The sequence below is a fragment of the Lutra lutra genome, chromosome 1 (genome assembly GCF_902655055.1).
Source record: "Lutra lutra chromosome 1, mLutLut1.2, whole genome shotgun sequence".
Classification (NCBI taxonomy): Eukaryota; Metazoa; Chordata; class Mammalia; order Carnivora; family Mustelidae; genus Lutra; species Lutra lutra.
In genome coordinates, this window is record NC_062278.1 from 67,040,329 (window position 1) to 67,052,963 (window position 12,635).

Below are 12,635 nucleotides of genomic sequence, written 5' to 3' on the forward strand. Positions count from 1 at the left end.
ATCTAGTAATTCCACCACTGGGTATTTACCTAAAGAGTATGAACAGTAATTTGAAAAGATATATGCACCCCTGTGTTTACTGTGGCATTATTTACCATAGCCAAATTATGGAAGCAGCCCGTTCCATCAGTAGATGAATGGATAAAGAAGATGTGGTATATATCCACTATGGAATATTACTCAGCCATTAAAAAAGAATGAAATCTTGGGGTGCCTGGGTGGCTCAGTGGGTTGGGCCTCTGCCTTCGGCTCATGTCATGGTCTCAGGGTCCTGGGATTGAGTCCCGCATAGGGTATTCTGCTCGGCGGAGAGCCTGCTTGCTCTTCTCTCTCTGCCTGCCTCTCTGCTCACTTGTGATCTCTCTCTCTCTCTGTCAAATAAAGAAATAAAATCATTAAAAAGAAAAAATGAAATCTTGCCATTTGCAACAACATGGATGGATCCAGAGGGTATAATCCTAAGTGAAGTAAGTCAGACAGAGAAAGGCAAACACTATGATTTCACTCCTGTGTTAAATTTTAAAACATCAAATCAACAAAGAAAAAGAGACAAATAAGAAAAAAGAATCTTAAGTATAGAGAACAAACTGATGGTTACCAGTGGGGAGACTGGTGGACAAATATATGAAATAGGTAAAGGGGACTAAGAGTTCACATAATGTGATGAGCACTGAAGAATGTATAGAGTTGTTGAATCACTGTATTATGCACCTGAAACTAATATAACACTATTTTAATTGTACTGGAATTTAAAAAAAAGAATAAAAAATTTTAAAATGATCTTTTGTAAGCCTCAAATGTTTACAATAAAAAAATATGGAAAGAGCCCAGATGTCCATCAATTGATGAATAGATAAAGAAGATGTGGTGTATGAAGATACAATGGATTATTACTCAGCCATCAAAAAGAATGAAATCTTGCCATTTGCAACAACATAGATGGAACTAGAGGGTAGTATTGATTTTGAAGCAAAATCAATCAATCAGAAAAACAATTATCACTTGGTCTCACTCATGTGGAATTTAAGAAACAAAACAGAGGATCATAGGGGAAGGGAGGGAAAAATAAAGTAAGATGAAATCAGAAAGAGAGACAAACCATAGACACTCTTAACTCTAGGAAACAAACAGGGTTGGTGGAGGGCAGGTAGGTGGAGGTTGGGATAACTGGGTGATGGACATTAGGAGGGCACTTGAAGTAATGAGCCCTGGGTGTTGTAAGCAACTGATGAATCACTGAATAATACCACTGAAACTAATAATACAGTATATGTTAATTAAATTGAATTTAAATTAAAAATTTTAAGTGAAAGAACAGCTTGGTTATTTTTTTACAAGGTTTCCATGTTATGCGGGGAATTCTGGACAGGCTTAGAGAAGTATAACATTTCATATCACCTAATAGGGACAAAGGAATGATGGAATTCTAATGCATTGGAAGAAAACAAAGAAATATCTTTTTTTCCCATTACATAAGTGTACTGTAATTTTTAAGCCAGTACCTTCTAGTCATAAGCATTTAGTTTGTTTCATTGTGTTTTCCTGTAACTAGCAGTGCTGCAAGCAATATATTTTATGCAAATCCCGGCCATGCTACTGACAGTAAATTCCTAGCAGTACAGTGCTGGAAATAGGGTATGTGCGTTTTACTTTTGCTAGATGCTACCAAGTAGCCCCCATGAAAAGATTGTCCTAATTCATACTCCCATCATAGGTATATGGTAGTGCTTATACCAACAATATTTAATTTTCGGATAAAATAATCAACGTTTTTGTGTCATCTTATAAAAGGGATCTTGTGTTTTCTGAATCTTAAGAAAATATGTAACTCCTTTTTATTTTTCTTAGATCCAAAGTGAGGTCAGCCTGCTTCAGGTCAACTCTAACTGAGGGAATTGAAGGAGGCAGGGAAATAGTGTGTTTAGTAGTTACTAGTTTATGACCCATCCCCTAGCTTCTCTGGGCTCTGAGGGAAAGTGGCCTCTGAGGAGGCACTTGAGCTTAAGGAATCCAGTGGAACTTGTCTGTGGGGAAGGTGGGCAAGTCCTTAGCCTCTTTGTAGAGAGAAGAAAGCCATCTGGACAGGGAGCACACACTAGGACCTTTTTGTTTCTCTTTTCAAATAAAAGAACCATATTTACCTCAAATTTAGCTTTTCAAATTTTTCTTTTCAAATAAAAGAACCAAATTTACCCCAAATTAAGATAATATATACAGACTGTTTTGAGATATCTATGATTGAAAAGACCTGTATATAGATATAAAATAACAGTGACTACTGAATTTTAAGTGCATGATAAGTTCCAGATACTGTGCTAAGCATTTTAAAAGTACCTATATCAATTTCTTAAAATAGCTAGAGGTCTATTCTTGTTTTTCAGACACAATCTCTCTGTGTCTCCATTTCCTTCTCCGAAAATGGGGATATTATTAATAGTCTCTTTTAGGCTTGTGGGGTGGTTTAAATGAATATATGCCAACTGCTTAGAACAGTGCCTGGCACAAAGTAAGGGCAAATGCTAAATGCTAATATCATCATCATCAACATCAGGATTAGTCCCTTCTGAGGGAAATGGGATGCCTAACTACTGATAATAAATATCCTTAGAATATGGAGCAAAGACCACCTTCTACAGCCATGAGCTCAGAAACTCATCATCAGTCAACAAGTATCTTCCAGGTTCAAAGAGAAGTAGGAGACAAGGTCTCTACCTTTAAGTCATTACAACCTAGTTAATAAACAAAACGGAACTCATGTGGAGTGCTTCAGTGCTGCGTGGGTTTGTACGAACTCAGGTGTGGCCGTGGTAGATGCGGGCTGGCCCAGTCAGAGGAGACTTCTGGAGGAGCTGGGACCGGAGTTGGGCTACTCAGAGAGGGTGGGACTGGTGTGCAGGCATTCCAGGGGAGGGCAGCTGTGGAGGAGAGGAATAGAGGAAGCCTGGTGGGGAGGAGCAGGACCACACGGAACCTGAGAGTGGGCACTAATGAGCCTTAGATCTGGCTCCTGGAGGAGGTGTACTTCTAAAACAGAGAGCAGGTCTTGTTACTTAATCTCATCAGCTTTAAGCAAGGGAATATGTGGCTTACAGAATTATCATTTCTGTCACTACTTTCTTGAAAATCTTTGGGAATGATCTTGTTTAGACTTTCAGAGTAAAATTTCTTGTCACTTTGGCACAGTGAGGAACGCCCAGCGGAAGCACATCCTTGCAGCCCATCAGATCATCCACAGCCACACGGAGGACATGGTCAACAAGGATTTTGTGGAGCAACAGCAAGATGAGGCGGTCTCAGACACGGACGAGTTACCCGAGGGAGAAACTCAAAAATAAGAATCGCAGCTCAGGTGAGGTGGGTTTTTCATCTGAAAGGAGGCAGAGAGGATGAGAGGCAGCAGCATTCCGTTCTCTGCTCTACTCCAACAACCATGATGTGTTTAAGAGAGTGAAACACTCCCATTCAAATTGGCACATTTCATCTAGGTTATGGAATCTACTATTGAAATTCTTAGAGAATAGAGTTGACATTATAGCAATTGGACTCTTGGGTCCAGGAAACAGGATCCTAGGTAATTTTTTATGGGTCCTTAAAGCAGATGATGGTATTCCATCACAAATAAAGCTTAAAATGTGTGTTATAAAAAAGCAGCTTGTTTTTAGGGAGTAGACAAGGAATCCCTGTCTCATCAGGCTGGTTGTAAGCATAGCATGAGGCACAGGCTGTCCAATTCTAGCCCAGAGGCCACCTGCTGGCCCCTCCAGGAGCTGGTCTTAGGTTCAACTAAACATTCCTGCTCAGAAGACTAACATAGACAAGGTTTGAAATGAGTTTGTTATCTGTCTATGCAGCAAGAGAGAAGTTGGGAACTGCAGCTCCGAGCAGGGTGGCGGCAGGTGCTTCTCTTTATATGGAAGCTCTTGTCGTGTCCACACAGACACATAGCTACTTTGTCCCCTGGTTACAAAGCTCAGAGACAAGGAAGAGAGATTTACATTGGGTTGGTGCAGACCTGCCCTGGTTTCCATGCCTTGGGGGCCAGGATGTCTCCTAATGATTCCACACACATCGTGTCTGGGTCCCCCTAATGGATCCACTTGGTTACAAAAGTTAGCACACTCAGGAAAACGCAAACCTGTGGTTTCCTGTTAGATATTAATAGTTCATTTATAATTATTTCCAATCAAATGGTAGTTACTTGGTGGTCAAGTAGTGTAGCTTAGTAACATAGTTGATACAAACTACCTTATCAAATTACTAGAACAGAGCTAGGGAGTCGATTGAAAATAAAATTCTCATGAGAATTCTCATAAGAAGGGAAGTGAACCCTTTGCCTGTACCTTCTCCCTCGACCCTCCCTGGTCAAGCACATCAACACTATTTTGGCCTGAGAGTATGCTATCAGGATAGGGAAGACACAAGGCTTACAGGAAAATTTGAGCCTGGCATTCAGAAGATTTGGATGTTAGCCAGCTCTGCCACTAACTATAATTTTATACAATAATTTCCCTTCACTGCAGGTTTGCCTGTGCTTATGTGACCAACAGACCCTGTGCAAGGGAATCTATTGGGGCCTTAAGTTTCAATCAAAGAGGATCATACAGTGGCTAACTGAACATAATTAAAAACAAACAAAGAGGATCATAGAAGGGATATTGAGAGGAAGGGGCAGTAAAGAAAGAAAGCAGAGAGAAAACTGATAAAGGACTCTTAAGTACCAAGCTATAGCTGTAAATTACTGCAAAAAATCTTTAATTTTTAATTAGTAATGAAAGAGCCTCTGAAATCCCCAAAGATATAAAACATGTATTTACATGTAACATTATCCATACATCTATGTAATATAAATTCAAGGACCATAGCATTTTGTCTATCTTATTATTATGATAAAAACCATCTTCAATACTTGGATAGTCCTTTGTCTTACATGAAAATTTAATAAGATCAGTAATTTACATAGTTAAAAATGAGTATGTCTGCACTTACTTCTGAGTATAAAGTATCTCTTTACTGTTTTATTAATGTTTGGAACATGATGCTTAGTTATCCCCATTGTATGTACCCTCTCTTCCTTCTCTGTGGGAAGGAGGGAAGGACAGATGTGAGATTATTTAATAGTGCTTAGGGATGTAGGCATGGACTATTGATTTTAAAATATTTTTAATCAGCTTGAAGACAATGGAGAGCTAACAGTGAGGAATCTCTGGGCGGATATCTAAGAGAAGACAAATTCAGAGAGGTGATTCTGGCATTTGCAGCTGCCTTTTTTTCCCCCTGAAGGAATGTGCATATTTTAGAATATGGGGCTGAAAAGCTGAGTGATGCTTTCACCAGCTTTGTAAAACTAGGGGGACAAAAACTAGAGTCAAGCTGGAGGCCCTGGTAAGCCTCCCCAATGTGGGTTGGGGCACCAACCCCTAGTTGGGACTAGGGGCGCCTGGGTCGCTCAGTTGGTTAAATGTCCAACTCTTGATTTCAGCCCAGATCCTGATCTCAGGGTCATGAGATCAAGCCCTGTGTCGGACTCTGTGTTCAGCAGGAGTCTGCTTGGGATTCACTCTCTCTCTCTCTGAAATAAATAAATAAATCTTTTACAAAAAAAAAAAAAAAAAAAAAAAAAAAAACATGTACCTAACTCATCTGGTTCACAGCTGGAGAGGAATTTGCCTCAGGATGAATCATACCCTGACCCTCATCCACACCTGATTTAGAGGATATTTAGATGAGACTTAGCTGATGCTCTAATGAGTTAAGACTTTGGGGGCTACTGGGATGGAATGAGAAGGACATGAATTGGGGGTGGGTGTGGAGTACTACAGACTTGTGTCTTTCCAAAATTCAGATTTTAAAGCCCTAACCTCTAATATGATGATATCTGGAGATGAGGGCTCTGGGAGGTAATTAGCTTAGATGAGATCATGAGGGTGGGTCTCCTATGATGGGAATGGTGCCCTTCTAAGAAGAGACACAGAGAGCTTGTCCTCTTTTTCCCTGCCATGTGAGAACAGGCCAAGAAGACAGCCATCTACAACCAAGAAGAGAGTTTGCCCCAGAACCGGCCATGCTGACATCTTGATCTTAATCTCCAGAACTGTGAAAAAATGAATTTCTGTTGTTTAAACTCCCCAGTTAAGGTATTTTGTTAGAGCAGCCTGAGCTAACTTTTAAAGAGATAAAAGTCAACACTGAAATTTTCAGGAGAATTGGAGATGATACAAATGATATAGCAGATTTCTACTGTAAAATAGAAATTCTAGATTCTAAAAATATAGTAATGAACATGAGAAACTCAATGAATGAATTTAAGAGCAGGATAAATATAGCTATGGAGAAAACTAATAAATTAGAAGATAGGTCAGAAGAATTTGTACCTAGAAAGAAAAAAGGAACAAAAAGGTGGAAGCTACAGAGGAGATGCAAGGATAGATGTAGGATAACTTAATCATTAGGAAGAGACCAGAGGATAGTAGGAGTGGACCACTGATTCAAGAAATTTGACTGCTAAAAAAAAAAAAAAAAAAAAAAAAAGAAATTTGACTGCTAAGAGAAGAAATATGTTGAGAAATCCTGAGTTTATAAAAACGAATGAGAGACTCAGTATTTATAACAAGCCTTCTTTTTAAAAAAAAAATTTTTTTTAAGATTTTATTTATTTATTTGACAGACAGAGATCACAAGTAGGCAGAGAGACAGGCAGAGAGAGGGGGAAGCAGGCTCCCCGCAGAGCAGAGAGCCCATGCAGGGCTCAATCCCAGGACCCTGGGATCATAACCTGAGCTGAAGGCAGAGGCTTTAACCCACTGAGCCACCCAGGTGCCCCTATAACAAGCCTTCTTAATCCCAAGCGGAAAAATATTAAAAATCTATACCTACATATATTTTAATATGACTGCTGAAAACAAAAGAAAAAAATCTTTATAAAGTTTTCAGGGGAAAAGGATGTGGATTGTATTCAAGACAATAACTAAAAATTAAAGAGCAATAATTAAACTGAAGTTGACTTCTGACCAGAAACAAAGCCAGAAAATAATGGAGTGATAGCTTCAAAATGCTGAAATAGTATAATAACATAGGCTTCTATACCATGCAAATATATCCTTCAAGAATGACAGTGAAAGACATATTCAGATAAATGAAACAAAATTAGTCACTAGGACATCTTCACTACAAGAAATTACTAAAGGGTGTTTATCAAATAGAAGGAAGATTAGAAGTTGGATATAAAGAAGATATAAAGAAGATAGAAGTTGGATATAAAGAAGATAGAAGTTGGATATAAAGAATATGTGGATATTTATTAACTGCAAGAAGAAGAAGAAGAAGAAGAAAAGAAGAAGAAGAAAAGAAGAAGAAGAAGAAGAAGAAGAAGAAGAAGAAGAAGAAGAAGAAGAAGAAGAAGAAGAAAAAGAAAGAAGAAAGAAGAAGAAGAAGAAGCAACACTGCTGACATTACAGTTACACAGCATAAGTAGTGCAAGAGTCCGAAATCCGTGTATGGGCTAAATTGTTGGAAGGCATTTGCTTTATCTAGAAGAGGGATAAAGTGTTATTTAGCATTATCTTTGATGACTCAAGGCAACAGTCCGTAACGTCTAAGACAACTTCTAAAGCACAGTAGAAAGATGTATGACACTAAACTAATAGAAGAAAATGGAATAAAAGTCCCACTCAATATAAAAGGAAGATAGAAAGGAGAGGAAAAGGAAACAAAACCAATAGAAAGCACTGAATAAAATGGTAGGTTTTTATTGTGGATTCATCATTAATTTATATTAAATGTAAATAGCTAAATGCCCAAAGTCAGAATTTGTCAGACTGAATAAAAATAAATGCTGTTTGTAAGAAGCATATGCAAAATCTAAATATACAGAATGCTTACAAGTTAAAGGATAAAAAAAGATACCATGAAAACATCATTCACAGGAAAGTGGGAATAACAATATTAGTATTAGACAGAGAGGGCTTTAAAGCAGAAAACCCCACTAGACAAATGAGGGTCACTTCATAAAGATAAAGGTTTTAATTTATTGGGAAGGTTTTAGTCACAAATAGGAATGTATCTAGTAACATGGCCTCAACCTTTGTAAAGCAAATGTAATAGCACCGCATAGAGAAACAAATCCAAAATAATGCTAGGAAATTTTAATCACTATCAGGAATTGGTGGAGCAACCAGAGGAAAAAAAAGAAATGGAAGGTTTGAAATACATAATTAAGAAATTTGCCTAATGGACATTTATAGAATATTACACCTAACAACTCCAGAATGCATACTCTTTTAAGAATACACACAACAAACATGTACAAAAACTATTTATGGTCATTAAGTGAGTGTCAACCATTTCAAAAAGTTGAAATCCTGCAAAGTGTGTTCTTTGATAAAAATGCAATGAAACAGGAAATCAATGACAAGATAATTCTAATATGTTTGAAAATTAAGAAATACAGATTTAAATAATCTGTTCATCAAAGAAAGTGTCATAGAACTAGAAAATACTTTGAACTGAAAAATGACAAAAATGCTAATATGTATCAAACTTGTGGAATGTTGTTAATGTGGCACTTAGAAATTTGTAGTCTTAAAGGCATTTATTTGAAAAGATGAAAATAAGACTAAGCATCCTTTTCAAGAAATTATAAAAAGAACAGTGAATTAGGGCACCTGGGTGGCTCAGTGGGTTAAGCGTCTGCCTTCGGCTCAGGTCATGATCTCAGGGTCCTGGGATAGAGCCCTATATTGGGCTCTCTGCTCAGCAGGGAGCCTGCTTCCCCCTCTCTCTCTGCCTGCCTCTCTGCCTACTTGTGATCCCTCTCTCTCTGTCAAATAAATAAATAAAATCTTAAAAAAAACAACAACAACAACAGTGAATTAGATGCAAAAAAGCAAAAGGAAAGAAATAATACAATAAAATAACAGCAGAATTTAATAAAACAAAAAAATAGACATGTCTTCTGATTTTAGTAGAATGTAGTAGGTAGCTGCAACATTTAGGGAAAATAATGGACACATTGTAAACATATTTTTAAAGACACTGGAGAGCTATGGAAATGGAAGGCACTAGATGAACAATAGCAGCAGAGAAGAAAGTCCTTCCTAAGGGATCTGCGATCACTGGACATTTTCTTGCCTTGGGGCAGTGGCCAAGTTTGGGTACAAGCTGGGGCTCAGGCTTGCCAAAGGCAGAAGATCTTTATTTACTAGCGGAAACAGAAACCAACAAGGCTTTTAAAATCAGTGTGGCCGGACATGATGGATTACAATCGAGAGGAGCCCCGAACATATGGCCAGATTTCCCCACAGAATGTCAGCAGTAGGTTTTTTGTGGATAAACCTCTTACTAGTGAAAACATGTTTGAATCTATCATGAGTTTTTTAACCAGCTGTTTCAGTGGTGATCTTCACTCAGTCTCATGAATTTAACCATTGTTAATTTATTGTTCCATGATTTTTTTTTTTTTTGGTCAGAAATAGCTGTATAGCCTGACTTGCCTACCTCACTGATACTTGATGGCTTAGCACTGATAACCCTTCAGTGTGAGTTTTTGAGCTCAGATTAAGATGGAGATTTTTCTAAGAAAACTAACCTTATCCACTACTATGGAATACTGAATGGCTTTGGAAATTAACTTTTGCTGTAGACTTGATAATATTTTTTAAATGAATCCAACCTAAAATTACAAGGCAAAACAGAGCTTATATGGCAGAATTTACACTATGGGAAAGTCACTTCAATGGCAACTAACATTGAATCACAAGTAATGGCAACCTGTTTTATATACTTCCTTCGCCTGTCACAAGTTAAAACAAGAAGCAAGATTTTAATCCCCATACATATTTGCAGTGGATATGTTATCTGAGTTTACACCTTCAGGAGCATTTTTTGGACCTTGAAACAAGTGCAAAGGAAATTATCCTATTTCAAAGTCCCTTTAACTGTGTGAAGGAGGAATGTCCCACTTACCTTCAACTGGAAATGATTAATATGTGTCGTAATGACATGCTAAGAGGGAAATATCAAGAGAAGAATCTAATGGAGTTCTGTAAATGCCCCCCAGACATACATATGCACCATTAAAAGCATATGCTCATGGTTGATGTCAGTGTTGGCAGCACCTCTCTGTGTGACAGACATTTTCAAAGCTGATGGGGATGGGTGTCAGGGGTCTCATTGCAAATATTTATCTGCTATTGGGGATATGTAATCAATTTTGATTATCTGAACCTCAATTAAGCAAAATGTTATCCCCTAAATAAGACTTCTGAGGCACCTGGGTGGCTGAGTGGGTTAAACCTCTGCCTTCGGCTCAGGTCATGATCTCAGGGTCCTGGGATTGAGCCCCGAATTGGGCTCTCTGCTCAGCAGGGAGCTGGCTTCGCCCTCTCTCTCTGCCTGCCTCTCTGACTACTTGTGATTTCTCTGTTAAATAAATAGATAAAATCTTAAAAAAAAAAAAAAGAAAAAGACTTCCATTTTTCTTATTAGTAGACCCATACTAAAAACAAACCTGTAGTCAATTGTTATTACTGCCTTTGAATTTTATCAAAAATTTTGTGAAAATGTCTTCTCTTGTTGAGGACCTATATAATATCCTTGATTTTATTTACTGGCCCACAAAGCATAAAATATTTACTATCACGCCCTTTGCAGAAAACATTTGTCAGTTCCTACTGTGTAGCAGTTAAAACGATGAAGCAGAACTAAATACAACATGGATGAATCTCACAAACATAGTATTGAAAGAAGCCAAATCCTAAAAAGAAATCTACAGTATGAGTTTAAATCCACACAAAACTATGGCATTTAAGAATGCATACTTAAGAGGTAAAGATACAAAGAAAATCAAGGAAGTAAATACTGTAAAAAATAAAAATCAGAATAGTGATGACTTTTAGAGGATAGAGAGAGGGTTGTGATTGGGAAGGAGATAAAGTGGGAACTTATAGGACTTCTTGACCTGGGCGATATTTACACCGATGAATATTTAACATGAATTCACTAAGCTGCGCATCGGTTTTACGTTATTTTCTCATATGTGTCACATTCCTTAATTAAAAGCTAGAAATATGTATGTACACATACAAACGTATATGGACTCATGAGGCCTACAGTACACACCAAATATTTCTGGAAAGATCAAGAAGAAATTGGTTCAGTATTTGTTGGAAGACCTGAGGACTGGGGGGAATAGACATACTTTCCGCATGTTTATATCCTTTTGTAGTTTGACTTTTTTACAGTGTCCACATATTAAGTTTTCAGTTATAATTCAGTTAATGTAAGGTTTGTAAGTCCTGTGATTTGGAAATAGACCCTGTGAGTTAAGAAACATTTCGATCATGGGGCTCATAAGTGGCACAGCTGGGCCATCTGGCATTGTCTGGCTCCTGAATCAAGGGTCTGTGTAATTGCATCACAGTGGTTTTTTGGATGTATCGGTCTGGTAATGATTGTTTCTTAAAAGATCACATAATCAAACATTTGTGTTTTTTTTTTTTTTCTGTTTCTTTACAGATTATCTCTTTTAAAAGAAGCTGTACAGATCATCATATGGAATTCCAGTAATCTGTGCTTCTCCCAAGATGTGCAGCTCTTATGGACTTGTCAATGTGTAATTCATGAGGAAAGATCTTTCTTCTCCCTAAACTTCCAATAATTTAAAATTATTTTCAGTAATTATAATCAAATGAAGGAGTTTATTCTCTTTAGTGTTTCCCAGATGCTCTACTTCAAGAGAAAATTTTCTCTGTCTCATTTCAGCATTTTGTTAACTAGGAGGATATTCTGGCTTGCTGAATCAAACAGAAATGTTACTGAATATTTCTTAAGTAGTTTTGGCTTGATATTCATAGTGCATTGACCTTATCTGCTAAGTTTGAAAGCATGCAGACCCCATGACCTGGCATTTCATCTCCTAGATACATACTCAGCGAAAATACATGGATATGTGCACCAATGGGCATGACAAGAATGTTCACAGCAGCACTTTTCATGACAGCCCCTAAATTAGAAACCCAAACCTCCACTTACAGTGGAACAGAAAAATAAGCTGTGGTATTCAGTGGCCCATCATTGAGAATCGCAGAAGAATATTTATGCAACACCCACAGAGAGGATACTTTGGGGGAGCAATCTGCCCATCCTGTTTGTTGACTAACATGAGGATCCCTCCTCATTTAAATATTGGTAAATAGGGGAAAAAACCAAAAACATAAACAAATCTATGTGGGCCCCATATCCACATTACTCTGACAACAGAATAAAAACCTATCTTAGAAAATACCCTTCTCTAGGAAACAAGAAAAGCTTCAGAAGCTATCTGCTTGGTGATTTTAACAGGAGGCAAAAAGAAATGGGCTCTTGGGAAACTGCAGCCGAGAATAAGAAGAGCAGACGCCAGCAGATGCAAGAGAAGAAAGCTGGCTAAGATGAAAAAAATACAAAAAGATTTAAAAATCCGTGGAACACATTTGGATGCAGTTAAAACAACAGAATACCAAAGCAGAGAATAAAAATAGGTGATGTTGCCAACAAACTTCCTGTCGTCCTATGTGGTTTGGGAAGGATGAAGAGATGAGAATAACAAAGAGGTTAGCTCTGGATCACCAATCCTAAAGCAATGGAATTCTTAAAGAAGA

At 37.7% G+C, this 12,635-nt stretch overlaps 1 protein-coding gene across 3 annotated transcripts in view; it reads left to right on the forward strand.

Annotated features, from left to right (window-relative positions):
- The window catches only part of CFAP91 (cilia and flagella associated protein 91), a 102,565-nt gene extending 90,372 nt beyond the window's left edge, over positions 1-12,193 (forward strand). For all 3 annotated transcript variants that reach the window (XM_047725927.1, XM_047725908.1, XM_047725916.1), the window contains 2 exons: positions 3,184-3,349; positions 11,512-12,193. In XM_047725927.1, coding sequence (XP_047581883.1) covers positions 3,184-3,335 — 152 coding nt within the window. In that variant the 3' untranslated portion in view covers positions 3,336-3,349; positions 11,512-12,193. The remainder of the gene's footprint in view (positions 1-3,183; positions 3,350-11,511) is intronic.
- Positions 12,194-12,635: the final 442 nt, after the last annotated feature.